The sequence below is a fragment of the Athene cunicularia genome, assembly GCF_003259725.1.
Source record: "Athene cunicularia isolate RWA chromosome 3 unlocalized genomic scaffold, athCun1 chr3_part1, whole genome shotgun sequence".
NCBI lineage: Eukaryota > Metazoa > Chordata > Aves > Strigiformes > Strigidae > Athene > Athene cunicularia.
The window spans coordinates 74,009,270-74,022,374 of record NW_020799097.1 but is presented as its reverse complement, the minus strand read 5'-3'; the positions used below and the strand labels follow the sequence as shown (position 1 = coordinate 74,022,374).

General features: G+C 38.4%; 1 protein-coding gene across 1 annotated transcript in view; it reads left to right on the top strand.

Moving 5' to 3' along the window:
• The window catches only part of PLG (plasminogen), a 30,665-nt gene that overhangs the window by 8,504 nt on the left and 9,056 nt on the right, over positions 1-13,105 (top strand). Inside the window, exons 4-14 of the mRNA XM_026845350.1 lie at positions 1,812-1,926; positions 2,762-2,901; positions 3,470-3,590; positions 3,717-3,835; positions 4,709-4,871; positions 5,459-5,589; positions 6,339-6,504; positions 8,032-8,198; positions 9,545-9,693; positions 11,175-11,268; positions 12,779-12,899. Coding sequence (XP_026701151.1) covers positions 1,812-1,926; positions 2,762-2,901; positions 3,470-3,590; positions 3,717-3,835; positions 4,709-4,871; positions 5,459-5,589; positions 6,339-6,504; positions 8,032-8,198; positions 9,545-9,693; positions 11,175-11,268; positions 12,779-12,899 — 1,486 coding nt within the window. The remainder of the gene's footprint in view (positions 1-1,811; positions 1,927-2,761; positions 2,902-3,469; positions 3,591-3,716; positions 3,836-4,708; positions 4,872-5,458; positions 5,590-6,338; positions 6,505-8,031; positions 8,199-9,544; positions 9,694-11,174; positions 11,269-12,778; positions 12,900-13,105) is intronic.

The window sequence follows — 13,105 nt, the reverse complement described above, 5'->3', positions numbered from 1 at the left end:
AGTTAACCTTCTCTGGCTTATAGAAAAAGTAATGAGAATTGAAGCTAGCATTTTGGAGTTGCTATCCACATACCTGTTTGTAAATAATTAACCCAAGGGACATGGGTTGAGTTTGGGGATCAAAGTTAGTTATTTGTCATCAGACAGAAAAAAAACCTAAAGGTTATATAAACGGTCAGAAGTTTATGCAAACAAAAAGAGTCAGCACTTGCTTGATTCGATGTTCAGTTATTGAGGGTTTTAATGTCAATTTATTGCAAAATTGTTTGAGAGATACAAATGACTTCCAGCTAAAATTTCTAGAGTAAACTTGCCCATATATATACATTGAAATAAGGACGTGCCTAAAGGTACATCTATAAATCCAGATCTAAAATACCTGTCAGACCACAGAAGAGCTGGACCTTATTTCATATTCAAGTTCTTTTTACTTTTGACAAAACAGATATGTGTAAAACAGCATTGTTTTCCCAGATTTATGTTAATCTTATGCTTGTATGTCAGCTTAGGCATAACTTTGATGCTGAGAAAAGCTGATGCAATACTGGGTCTCCACAAATATCTGATTTAGACACTACTTAAAGACACTGAGACAAGCCAAGGTCACAACCTAAAAGACAAATTGCTTTATTGTATCTAGAAAGGAGGAACTGGCTGATGAAATATGCCCTGTGTATAAGGAAATGTTAAATTAATTTCCTGCTGAATTTTCTAAGACATAAGACGTGTTGTGCCTCACAGTGACTGTCCCTAAACTGCAGATATAGGAGCTCTGAAGCAGTGTGCCAAAATCTGAGTTCCTTCAGCTGTGCCTTGACAGAGCTGCCCCTTGCAAGCCTTCTCTCCCCATTCAGCCACCAGCTCTTTGCTGGGACATGCGATTGTTCAGTCCTCATCTTAAAGGATGAAATGGAGTTGTGGTTACTCCCTCTTCCTGGGAAAAAAAAAATTACAACACTGAGCTTTTAGTTCTCATTTAACTTAGTGATTAATAATTTAAAACAATTTCACATTTTTAAGGCCACCAATACAAGGCCAAGGCTTATTCACTGTTAAAATTCCCCTTGAACTACACAAAGACAGGATATCATTGCTAATTCTTTTAGTCCTTCTTTGTCTTTTTTTAATGACGTTTTATTAAGTTCCAAAATTTAAGAGTACAAAAGCATATATAATATGCACCTTCAACCAACTTTCCATTTTCTCTTCTACAGCAGTCATTGTTTTAGCATATCATGAATTAATTAGATGTCATTCATCATGTGGTGAACTTAAATGAAACAATGTCACCCACATTTGTATGAGCTTAAAAAAAAAAAAAGCTTATTTAAACTGGTAAAATGCCATGTGTATGCATCTGTGCTTCTGTCTTGTTATCTTCTTCAGCTGAATTCCAGTGGCTCTCTTTTAAGGTTTGATTTTAATTACTGTGCCTAACTATAAAAACTTCATAGGAGGCAATGAAAAGAGAATGTGTTTCTATTCTGTTACAGTGCATATTTAAGTGTTAAATTATTTAAATTTACTATAGCATGTTCTCAAAAGAACTGGGTTGTGTTACACTTATTTTTCTGGAATTCTGGTTTGGAAGTTTTTGGCTTTCACATAAATTTTGCAATGCTAGTTAATTCAACTTAGACATCAGATAACTAGTACGATTTTATAATGTGAACTGTCTGTTTATGACAGCATAAGAAAGTCAAAATATGACTAAATGTATTTAAATGTATTAACGTGAAAATGAATTTTGTATATGCTAAAATCCAACGGACATGTCATTATACTGATTAATTAAGCACATATCATTTCAGTTTATCTTCTAGAATGCAAGGAGGGAAAAGGGGTGAATTACAGAGGAACAGAAGCCAAAACTCAGAAAGGTGTGCCATGCCAGAACTGGGTTGATAATGCCCCACATAAACCAAAGTAAGACCTTTATGTTTGTATCCTTTTCTGAAATTTTGCTAAGCCATTTTTATGTGCTGAGTAGTCTTATAAGCAATTTGTTTGGTGTTCAAAGTCTTTTTCCAAGATATTTTTCTAAACTTATCTAGAATAAGATAATTCTCTAATCCGAGTTGTAACTCAAAGACATGCGATTGGGGCTATGTGATCAATAGGTACATTGTCAGTCTTGGCATTTGCATTTAATTTTGTGGCCCATACATGAACAAAACACTAGACAGGGAAGTATCTGGTTCTGATGAAATAAGAATTTTCCATTAATCTCACCAGGGCAAGAAAAACTTCTCTCTGCTAAAGGTATAACATTTGGCAGATGAGATGGAGGTACATCATTTTATCAGTGAATCCACAGACAGTTAACGGGGCAGTATTTCTTGTATTTAATGAAAAACATCCAGTTGGGTTTATTTAACCTCCTATTGAGAAGGCATAGCATTTAGGTTACAGAGAACTCTTACATTGCAGCAAGTATCTTCTCATTGCGTCTCCCAGGGAACATGTCCCAGAGGAAACTTTTCTCTACATGGTACCACAGATGAGCAAAAATTACTGGAAACTGAATAGCTAGTGTAAATGGAAGTATTAAAGACGTGACTGACCTTAGAGGCACCGTATTTCCTGAAGTCTGTAGCTATGACACTTCTAACTCTTCAGCAATGGCACACAGTAGCAATCAGGAGACTTCTAATGAACATCTACAAAATGGTCCTCAGATAAAGATTTCATTTTTAGAGTCCTCAGCTGAACAACTGGGATATTTTCCTTATTCACTAATGCCATCTAAATTTTGTTCCAGTTATACACCTGAAAAATATCCCAGTGCAGGACTGGAGGAAAACTACTGCAGAAATCCTGATAATGATGAAAAGGGACCCTGGTGTTACACAACAGATCCTGCTACCAGATTTGATTACTGTAACATCCCAGAGTGTGAAGGTCAGGATCTATATACCAATTTCTTTCCCTTTTTAGAAAGTGTGTTCAAGAACGTGAAGCTATTCAGACACTTTTATTTTTAATCGAGTATTTGTTCCAAACTTGAGTTTAGTTCAACCTGAAACTTTCCGAAGACATTTTCAACACCAATAAGGAAGATATAAAAAGCTATACAAAGTCTTTATCCTTAAAAAAAAAAAAAAAAAGTGTAAATGAATATATTCAAATATCATAATCCTAGCATTGAATCAAATGCTAGTGCAAAAGTGAATAAAACATGACAACAGCAAGGCACAGATATTCAATTATAGCTTAGTAGTTTTAATTTAGCTCTTTTAAAAACTATGGTGTATGAGGCTGGGTCTTGTTTTAATTGAATACTATAAATGTAATCAACTAGTTGAAGTCATCTTACCAAGAGAAATAAACCTTTACTTTGCCAAAAAGGGACTATCATTCAGCCTTGTGTTCTGATCAACTGTTGAGCTTTATGTGAGATGAGTGTTTGTGGACCAGTTCCGCAGGGACTTTCTGTCTCTCATGTCTTCATTCTGTCTTGCTTCTACAGTGGAGTGCATGCATTGCAGTGGAGAAAACTACCACGGAGAAGTTGCAACAACAGTGTCTGGGATTGAGTGCCAGCGCTGGGACTCCCAGAAACCTCACTCTCATGGATACCTCCCAGAAAAGTGAGTCAGACTCTGTGATGGGTTTTTTATTGTCAGTGGTGGCCTGAAGACCACTCCGCCCCAGAAAGAATATTTGTTACAGACATTAGTGACTTCTTTTTTTTAAAAATTATTTTTACCATTCAGTTTTCCAGAGAAGGATCTGAAGATGAATTACTGCCGTAATCCTGATGGTGAACCTCGGCCCTGGTGTTTCACTACCAACCCTACTAAACGCTGGGAATATTGTGACATTCCTCGTTGCAGTGAGTCTGACTACTATAATTCTAGACACAAAGACATCTAGACAGCTTCCATTCAGGGTGGTGCAAGGAGCTAGAACAAATAGAAGAGGCTCCAAAGATAAAGGAAAGAATAAATAACTGCTTTTATCTCAAAGAAATAAAAAGAACAACCTTGAAATGAACCTCTGATGGCTCTTTTGAGGCTAGACATTTCTACCATGGTCATTTTAAATGGTTTTGCCTAGAGCACATCTCCCTTCTTGATGTGTCCATGACCAGGCATTTCAGTGGTTCTGATGTTTCTTCTGATGTTCCTCTTTTGATTCAGTTTCACTATTCCTGAAATCTTTTGGCTTTTGTTTTACTTTTCCAATTAAATTCTCCACCTTTTCAATTTCCTTTTCCTAAGGCCTGTCCTTGACACAATACTTCTCCTCGGGGCTTTTCACCCGACCTCATCTTTGCTGTCTGTAACTCTGATCAGTTAGAGGACATCTCTTTTATATCTGCACCTACACCTGTTCCTATCACTGATGGACCTGCCACTTTCACACTAGTTTTCTTCACAGTGTTACCAATTGCTCACTTTCCAGCTTTGTTCTGATAGGGCTGCTAGCGCTTGGCTGTGTTGTATCCTGGCTGCTGTAAAGGGGAAGATGCAAATTCCCTTCTGGCAGTCTGACTGCTTGTGAAAATGTTAAAATGGAAGAAAGAAAAGATATTTAAATATTTTTTTCTCTGTCTTTTGGACTTTCCAAATATTTTGGTCTTTAAACGTTACCTGCAAAGAAAGCTAAAGAGCCCACTTAATTATAAAGCTCAAAGTGGATTTGGTTTTGTTTTTTACTATGTCTAGAAGGCACGGCTTAATTTCAGTTTTTTTTACTCTAACAGCAACACCCCCACCAGTTCCTGCACCAGGACGTCAGTGTCTATCAGGAAAAGGAGAAGACTATCGAGGCACAATATCTGTTACTGAATCAGGAAATACCTGTCAGCGCTGGAGTTCTCAATTTCCTCACAGACACGCTCGCACTCCTGAAAATTATCCCTGCAAGTAAGTGAAACCTCTCCATTATTCAGTGTCCATGAGAAGTACCAAGGCACAGAATTTCTTCATTTTTATTCAGCTATATTGCTAAATTCTTTGGTTACACCAGCATTCATCACTTGCTGGATTCCACCTTTTCAATTTTTTTGCACATTTCTTTTATTCACTTTGTTGTTCTTGGATACTAGCATGTCCTCTCTGACTTTCAGGCTCTGCTTGATTAACTTCAGTTCATCCTTTTTCTGTATTATTGCTCAGGTGAAGCAATGTCGAGTACAAGTTACAATTATGGTATTTGCTTGGGGCTAGATTCTTTCACCCTATGTTTCTGCTGTGCTGCTCTTGGCTTCAAAGTACTACATGAAATATGATCTCTTAGTTCATCCATCAATCAAGGAGGTGTCCGGTTTAACACATCCAAAATACCAGAGCATTGCAATCATTCATCTAGTAAATGGAATCTGTAAATGACAGCAGCAGTTACCCACAGTAAATACAACAGTAAACTAGGCAGGAAGGTACATTCTCCTGTTGTTAATAACCTTCACTAGGTTTCCATGAGAGGCTTTTCTTAGCTAAGTTTTCTGTTTCAGGAGCCTAGAGGAAAACTACTGTAGAAATCCTGATGGTGAGAAGATGCCATGGTGTTACACCACCAACAGAACTGCCCGGTGGGAATATTGCACCATCCCATCCTGTGACGGGACAGAGCCAGAGGCCCCTGGTAAGAACAACGGGAGGCATCTGGAAGTGAAAGGTCGTCATGGTTTATTTTGAAAAATCTTGGGTAACTCTGCTCCGTTGTGCTATTGCTGTCACTCTCAGTATTGCTGTGTATCAGTTGAACTCCTGAGCCTGTTGTGGAGCCCATGCTGGTATGTTCAGTCTGGTGGAAAAGGGCAGAAGGTTTTAAGTCACCTACTGACACAGCTCAAGAAAAATTCCTGTAACAGGTCTTTTCTTTTTGCCAAGTGGTGGTTCCCTCCACCTCTAAATTTTTTAGTGTTCCATGGAAAAGTTAGTTAGCTTTATATGCCAGCTTCTGAAAAATTGAATCCAAAGCAAAACCTCATACAATTTAAGAGCACTGAAATAAGACTCCATAAAAAGCAATCAAAAGAAAATTCTCCCTACACAAGGCAGGCTTCTTCCACACATGCATCTGTGGCAAAGCCACAGACATTCCCTGACCCTCGAGAAGTTTTAATCCATATCTGAACTATTTGGATCATTAACTGAAATAAATCCCCATGCATGGCAGTAAAATTGATATACAAGTGCATTTAATCCAGAGTATCATAAAATTTTTGCAAACATTTTTGGAAATCTTCCTTTTGATCTACAATCTGAGAAGGAGAGTGTGCTTTGGTGGTCTGTGAAATACTCTGGCTTTTTTTCTGTTGGCTTTCTATGCTCATGTGTAAATATCAAAGTATTAAGATGCAAGGGACTGGTTTCTGTTATTCACTACAGCTGTTGATGTGCCTGAGCAGGCTCAAATTACTGAGGAGTGCTATCAAGGCAATGGTGTGACTTACCGTGGCACAGCTTCTTTCACTCTCACGGGAAAGAAATGTCAAGCCTGGAGCTCAATGTCGCCACACCGACACAATAAAACGGCAGACCAGTTCCCAAATGCGTATGTGTTTCCCATTTCCATGTTTCATTGGACAATGGTAATTCATTAATTAATTTTGATTTGCATCATCTTTACACAGCAATGATTTTAAAGCTGGAAAGAGGACGTACTTGATAAAAATAATCCCTTCCTTTTCTTCTTTTTCTAATGTGAAAATATTTTCTATTAACCTCATCTTGGAACAAACCACAGTTGTCACTATTATGTTTTAGACTAACTGTGTGTTTCTACATTGCTTCTAAAGGAATTAAGAGTTACAAATTTTCCCTTATACTGAAATGAACTGTTTCTATACATGAGATTATTCATGAGTTTAAGTCTTTGCTTCCTAGTCTGCAGTTCATTAGACCTTTGAGGAAAGGATGGATTATTTTCTTATCCCTAATACTTACTACTTATTTATTCCAAAATGAAAAAAAACCTCTTGCTTCTTAAAACCTAATGATGTATTTGGAAAAGTAAAAATAATTGTATCTTCATATATATATATATATGTGCATTTGCTTATCATCTGGATTTGTAAACAGTCTTCTACTATAAGCATTAATTAGTGAGTAAGCATTTGGCATATTTAAATATTCTGCATATGCTTCTTCATTTCTTTATGCTGGAAAAAGAATTTCTGTTGCACACTGCTAACTCTGTGAAAGACCTGCTTTCTAAAATGATCTTTCAAGTTCTCCTCAGATCAGTGGTATGGATGGGAATATAATTGTAGTGCTAGGGCCTGAATAACGGGCCCTGAAACAAAGCTGACCTCTAAATGAACCTCACAACTAAACATTATCCATTATTAGTATCAATTAGTAAAATCTGTATTACCATTAATGTTAATTACTAGTATCTGATCATCAACAAAATATGTATGTTCACTAGTGAAAAATGTAGTTTAGGCAAAATGTAATCAGTAGTGAGAATGAAATGCTGTAAGAATGTGTATCCAACTTTCCTTGTTTAGCCTTGTTCAAGGCTTGAACCCAAGTGTTTGGCCTTGTTAGAAACTCCCTTGATTCTCCCCACCAAGCCCTGGCCAGGCTTTGGGTGGAATCCAACAGGAGGATGAAACCAGATGTTTCTGCTCAAAACAAAGGTGCAAGTTATTCTGGCTCACTGATTTTTGGTATATAAAGCTGGATCTGTTTGCCATGACTTTGGATGTCTCACCTACGGGTGGACACATCACGTAGGATTTCCCACTTGCAGGGAAAGGCTTTCCAAATCCTCACTGCAACTGGGGGTCCCCAGGGACTGCGGATCTGGATGATGGTAAAGTATGCAAGTGGTGATGCATCTTTCCTAATCACTATTTTCCCCATTGTGTAGTAATGATTAGCTGCATTACCTTGCTTAACTGTATGTAGTAATAATTAAGTGTATTATTTTGTATTTTTTTACTGCTTATTTTCTGCAGTACTGAGTTATATCCTGTAATTATTAACAGTAAAGTCAGCCTACTCTCTTCACTCTGGTGTTTGAGTTCAATTGGCATCCTCGATCAGCAGAACAATAATATGTTTACATTTGTAGGGACCTGAAGCAGAATTATTGCAGAAACCCAGATGCCGATAGCCGCCCATGGTGCTACACCACTGACCCCAGTGTGAGATGGGAGTATTGCAACCTGAAGAAGTGTGATGACCATGTACAAGTCACTTTACCAAAACCTCCTCAGACAACACAGGAACCAAACCCTGGTGAGAATACTTTCTGCTTCCCCCAGAATTGCTCATAGCCAGCAAGCTGTTTTTATGGAAATGTCAAGAATTTAATGAGGGTGAAATACAGGAATCTCTAGATAATTACAGAATTTAATATAATACTGTATCCACTCTTTTCATTTTCTGAACATTCTTGTGGAATTTTATAGCAGGGTTTCTGCATTTGCTTTTAGATTAATATTGCATATTTTACCTACTGCATCTGGCAATATTGGAAACACAAGGAAACAGATGGCTAGTAGTTTCACACTACTATGGGAGGGCTACTAGCAATGACAGCAAATATAAAAGTGATGGAATTGTGATTGCAAGTGTTCCAAAAAAGTCTTTTCCTGTGCCATGCATTCATATCTCCAGGGCTCCTATTTCCCACCAGAGGATATTTGGTTTTTTAAATTCAGTTCAGATGCAACTTTGTTATGCAGTAGATGTTTTTTTTTTTTTTTTTTTTTTTTTTTTTTTTCCTACGACATGTTCTTCTTTTAGAAGGCTAATGGCTTTGGCTGAACATGTTCTACTGCTTTTTATCAACTGTAAAATGTGACTTTGGACAGATATCAGGGTCTGTAAGGAAAAGACTTCATAAGTGCATGATCTTTGTGGTCCTGGCTTCTGAACTCACAAGTGGTCAACTGAGTCTAAGCTTCTTTGATATATAACTTTCATAATCATGAAGAAAATGCTTAAAATGCAAGGAAGTTAAAATGTGATTGTTAGCTATCACAGAATCACAAAATCGTCTAGGTTGGAAAAGACCTTGAAGATCATCCAGTCCAACCATTAACCTAACACTGACAGTTCCCAACTACACCACATCCCTCAGCGCTATGTCACCCCAACTCTTAAACACCTCCAGGGATGGGGACTCCACCACCTCCCTGGGCAGCCCATTCCAACACCTAACAACCCCTTCTGGAAAGAAATGCTTCCTAATACCCTGTCTAAACCTTCCCTGGCACAACTTGAGGCCATTCCCTCTTGTCCTATCACTTGTTACTTGGTTCAAGAGACTCATGCCCAGCTCTCTGCAACCTCCTTTCAGGGAGCTATAGAGGGTGATGAGGTCTCACCTCGGCCTCCTCTTCTCCAGACTAAACACCCCCAGTTCCCTCAGCCGCTCCTCATAAGACATGTATTCCAGACCCTTCAACAGCTTTGTTGCCCTTTATTGACACTATATTGTCCTTCTTTCTATGTATACATACTAAGTAGTACATGTAAGTACTAGTATTATTTCCTCAAATTTATTTCTGCTTCACCACAATCAAGTATGTATGTGGCCCAATAGCTAACAGTCATTTTCTTTTCCTCTTTCTTCACAGATTGCATTAATGGTAATGGTAAAGATTATCGTGGCACAGTAGCAAAAACTGGAAGGGGCAGGACTTGTCAAGAGTGGAGCTCTCAGAGACCTCATAGCCATGACTATTTCACTCCCATAACACATCCAGGAGCAGGCCTGGATAAAAATGTAAGCAGCTGTTCATTTAATACTTGCTGTCACTGAACTTCATCTGTCTTCTTCATGGTCCCTCAGCGAGTATTTCATGCCAGGTCTTTGTAAATTAATTTATTTTCCTCAGTTCAATCCAAGAACCTGATCATGCTAATTCTTGTTGACATGAGCAGTCTGTACTTCTGTGGGACTCACAGATGCCCAGAAGCTCTGCTGAATGCTTCTGCAGCAAAGCCAAGGGGCTTCAGATGGACACTTGCTTCTCCTCACTACTGAGGACTAAGTGCAGTTGTTCTGTGGGCAGCATCTCTGTGTCCTCAGCCAGAAAGAGCACCTGGGGTCATAAGTTTCATTAGTAACAGTGACAGGTGAGATGGAGGGGGATCTAATGTCCAGTGCAAGTTCCTTGAGATATATAGCTGATGCATTGCTCTCCCCATCCTCAATTAATTCCCCCTCCAGCCCTCCAACTTCTGCTGCAGTCCATCATACAAAGATATACGTTCATCTGACCCCTCCTGTAAGTTGTTCTCTATCTCTAACCTTCACCTCCCTAGTCCTAACACATGTACTCATCACTAGTTCTCTAGACTTGTAACATCCTCTATACAATATTTGAGTGGTTTGTGACAAGCTCTGTATGCAATATAAAGAGCTTGTTTGATGTTGCCAGCTTGAACTATTTTTTCTCCAGTCACATGATTTTAGAGCTTGCTTTAGTCAATCCTCTGATGTTATCAAATACTCTGTATTGAATTCCAGCTCAGATTGGGGAAATTCCCTCCAAAAAACTGCCTGCCATAATTTTTTCATTCTTGCATTTGTCAGGGACTCTTGGGGAAGGGAAACAAACATTTCCTCTTTTTTCCTAAGACATGGGATGTATTTCAGAGTAAGGAAGGGGATTAGAAATATAGCTGGTAGCATGTCATTGTGTGAGGTATCTCCACTGAGCAGAGATCAGTCAGTATGGCCAGTAAGACCTAGAGAGTGATTCAGCTAACCAGGCACGCCACGTCAGGGTGAACACTGCACCTCTGCCCCTGGGACTCAGGCATCACGAAGTTGTGCAAGAGCAGCTTTCACAATACCCACTTGCTCTGGAATCATGCAACCAGAGTGGGCGTGAAAAGATCTCAGGGCTGACCCTGCTGCTCCTACTAACTGCAGTGGAAGCAGAGCAGACAGTTTAGTGCTTTAGAAAACCCCATCCTAGGTCAAGGTTTGCTTTTTGAGAGCTCAGTGGTGCAAGCTTGCACTAGTGAAGCTTGCTGGCTTATGACAGTTGAAGAGGTTTAAATGTTGTTATTTTTTTCTAAACTTAGAGATCAAATAGAAAAATTAAACAAGTTTTGACAAAAGGAATTGGAAATCACTTATCAGTAAGGAAGTAAAATATATATTTCCCAAATTAAATTTGATTTTATTTTGAAACGTGCATTGGTAGGCTTTTTTGTCCCCTGATTAATAGCTGGTGTCTTTATGCTTTGTTACAGTATTGCAGAAATCCTGATGGAGATGTGAATGGACCTTGGTGCTACACAACAGACCCAAGAAAAGCCTGGGAGTACTGTGACATTCCCAAGTGCCGTAATTATTCCTTTAAAGACTAGTGTCTCCCTTTACTGTAACCTTTACGACAACTGGAGGACATTCCATGATTAATCTGCAAGACTGATCGATCTAAGTGCAATAGCTTTAGACTGGGAATTAAAGCTGTAGGGAAGTGATGCTCAAAATCTGTGTCTGAAGATTTAAGAATGGTGCTTATTCCTTGGAAGTCCCAAACTCAGCACAGGATGTACCTAGAGCTCACTGAAGCTTATGGAGGTTTTGCCATGTGTTTCAAAATAGGGATGTTGCTGCAGAAATTTCCCTGCCTGGTCACCTGGATAGATGTGTGTGTGGCCAGGGTGAACAAAAAGATGCTCTTATCCCAGCAAAATTTTTGCAGCTCCTGATGATGTGGCTCTGGTTCTCTCCTGGATGAAAGACAGGTTTTCCTTCTCTGATATTGTACCGTATGAGATGGCTGGAAAGTGCATCTGGCCCTAAATATTTAACCAAATGCCCTTGTCTTTGTTACTAGTATTCAAGCCATTCAGTAATCTGAATGAGGAAGTGGAACCAAGTGTACAATGATAAAGTTTTACAGCATTTTGGTTTCAAGTCCTTTCATGTCCATCAAGAACAAAAGCTGTGCCAGGAACTACCTACTCAAAAGAAGGGTGATTTTCTTGCTGCTCTATCCTCTCAGCTGCGAGCAGCAGCAAATGTGCTCTGACCAAAACCGAAAAATGGAGCAAATAAGAAAGAGACAGATGCATCTACTGTAACTGTAAAAATACTACGGCATTGAAAGCGTTGGGCTGGGACTCTTAGAGGAAAAAATGGCACTTTCACATGGTTATTGTATTAATTTTGAAGATCCAATTTCTTCTTTTTAAAATTAGTAATATTTTGTTCAGTTGTTTAGCTAAGCAACAGAAAAATCATGGCTTTTGCCTTTAATTATTAGTTAGTTCCTTTTGTTGACAACAAATTCTAAATTCTGTGTTGATAGTCAGTTTTCCATGGCTAAATAAGAAATACCCTTTTTTAATAACTCTGAGACATATGAAGCACCAAGAGATCCTGTGATAAGAGTGGACAAAATTTTGTTCCACAGTGACAGTGATTTAATTTCATGTGCTGTACCACCAAGATTAGTATGAAAAAAGCTGCCAGTGCAGCTTTTGTATTGTTGACATCAGTAAGAGTACACTTAAAAGTGTTGGGAGAATTTATTTCTTCTTTGTCTCTGTCTCCTTCTCCTTCTATTTTTTTTTTTTTTTGATCTGACTATAGATCTATTGATATGTAATTTGCTAACCACTGAGAAATGTATGTGAAAAAAGTTGTCCAGGCATTTTTAAGTGTTCCAGATGAAGGTAACCTAACAAAATATAGGTGGTGCATGGTATATAATTGCCTGCAGAGAATCAAAAGCTGAAGTGACAAATGCAACAAGTTAATCTTAATGTTTTCTGAGTGCATAGTGAATGTATAGGAAATATGCTGAAGTTCCTTATAGTGATTTTTTTTTTTTCTTATTCTGTAGCTCCTGCTCAGTATGAGTGTGGAAAATCCAAGTTCAGACCAAAGCTGTGTGCTCAAAGGATTGTTGCTGGGTGTATTTCACATCCACATTCCTGGCCCTGGCAAATCAGTCTCCGGACAAAGTATGGCCATGATTCCCCATTACATTAGACTTTAATGCAAGGAAACTTTGCCTCTCACAGGATGTTATAGTATGTGGTTGCAGTGTTTTAAACTTGATTTTAATTTTAAATAGCTCAAGGCTAGACATTACGTGTGCTAATCTTAAAGAAGGTCATTTAGACAACCATGAATGCTCAGTTTTGTGATAAACAGCTATAGAATTAAT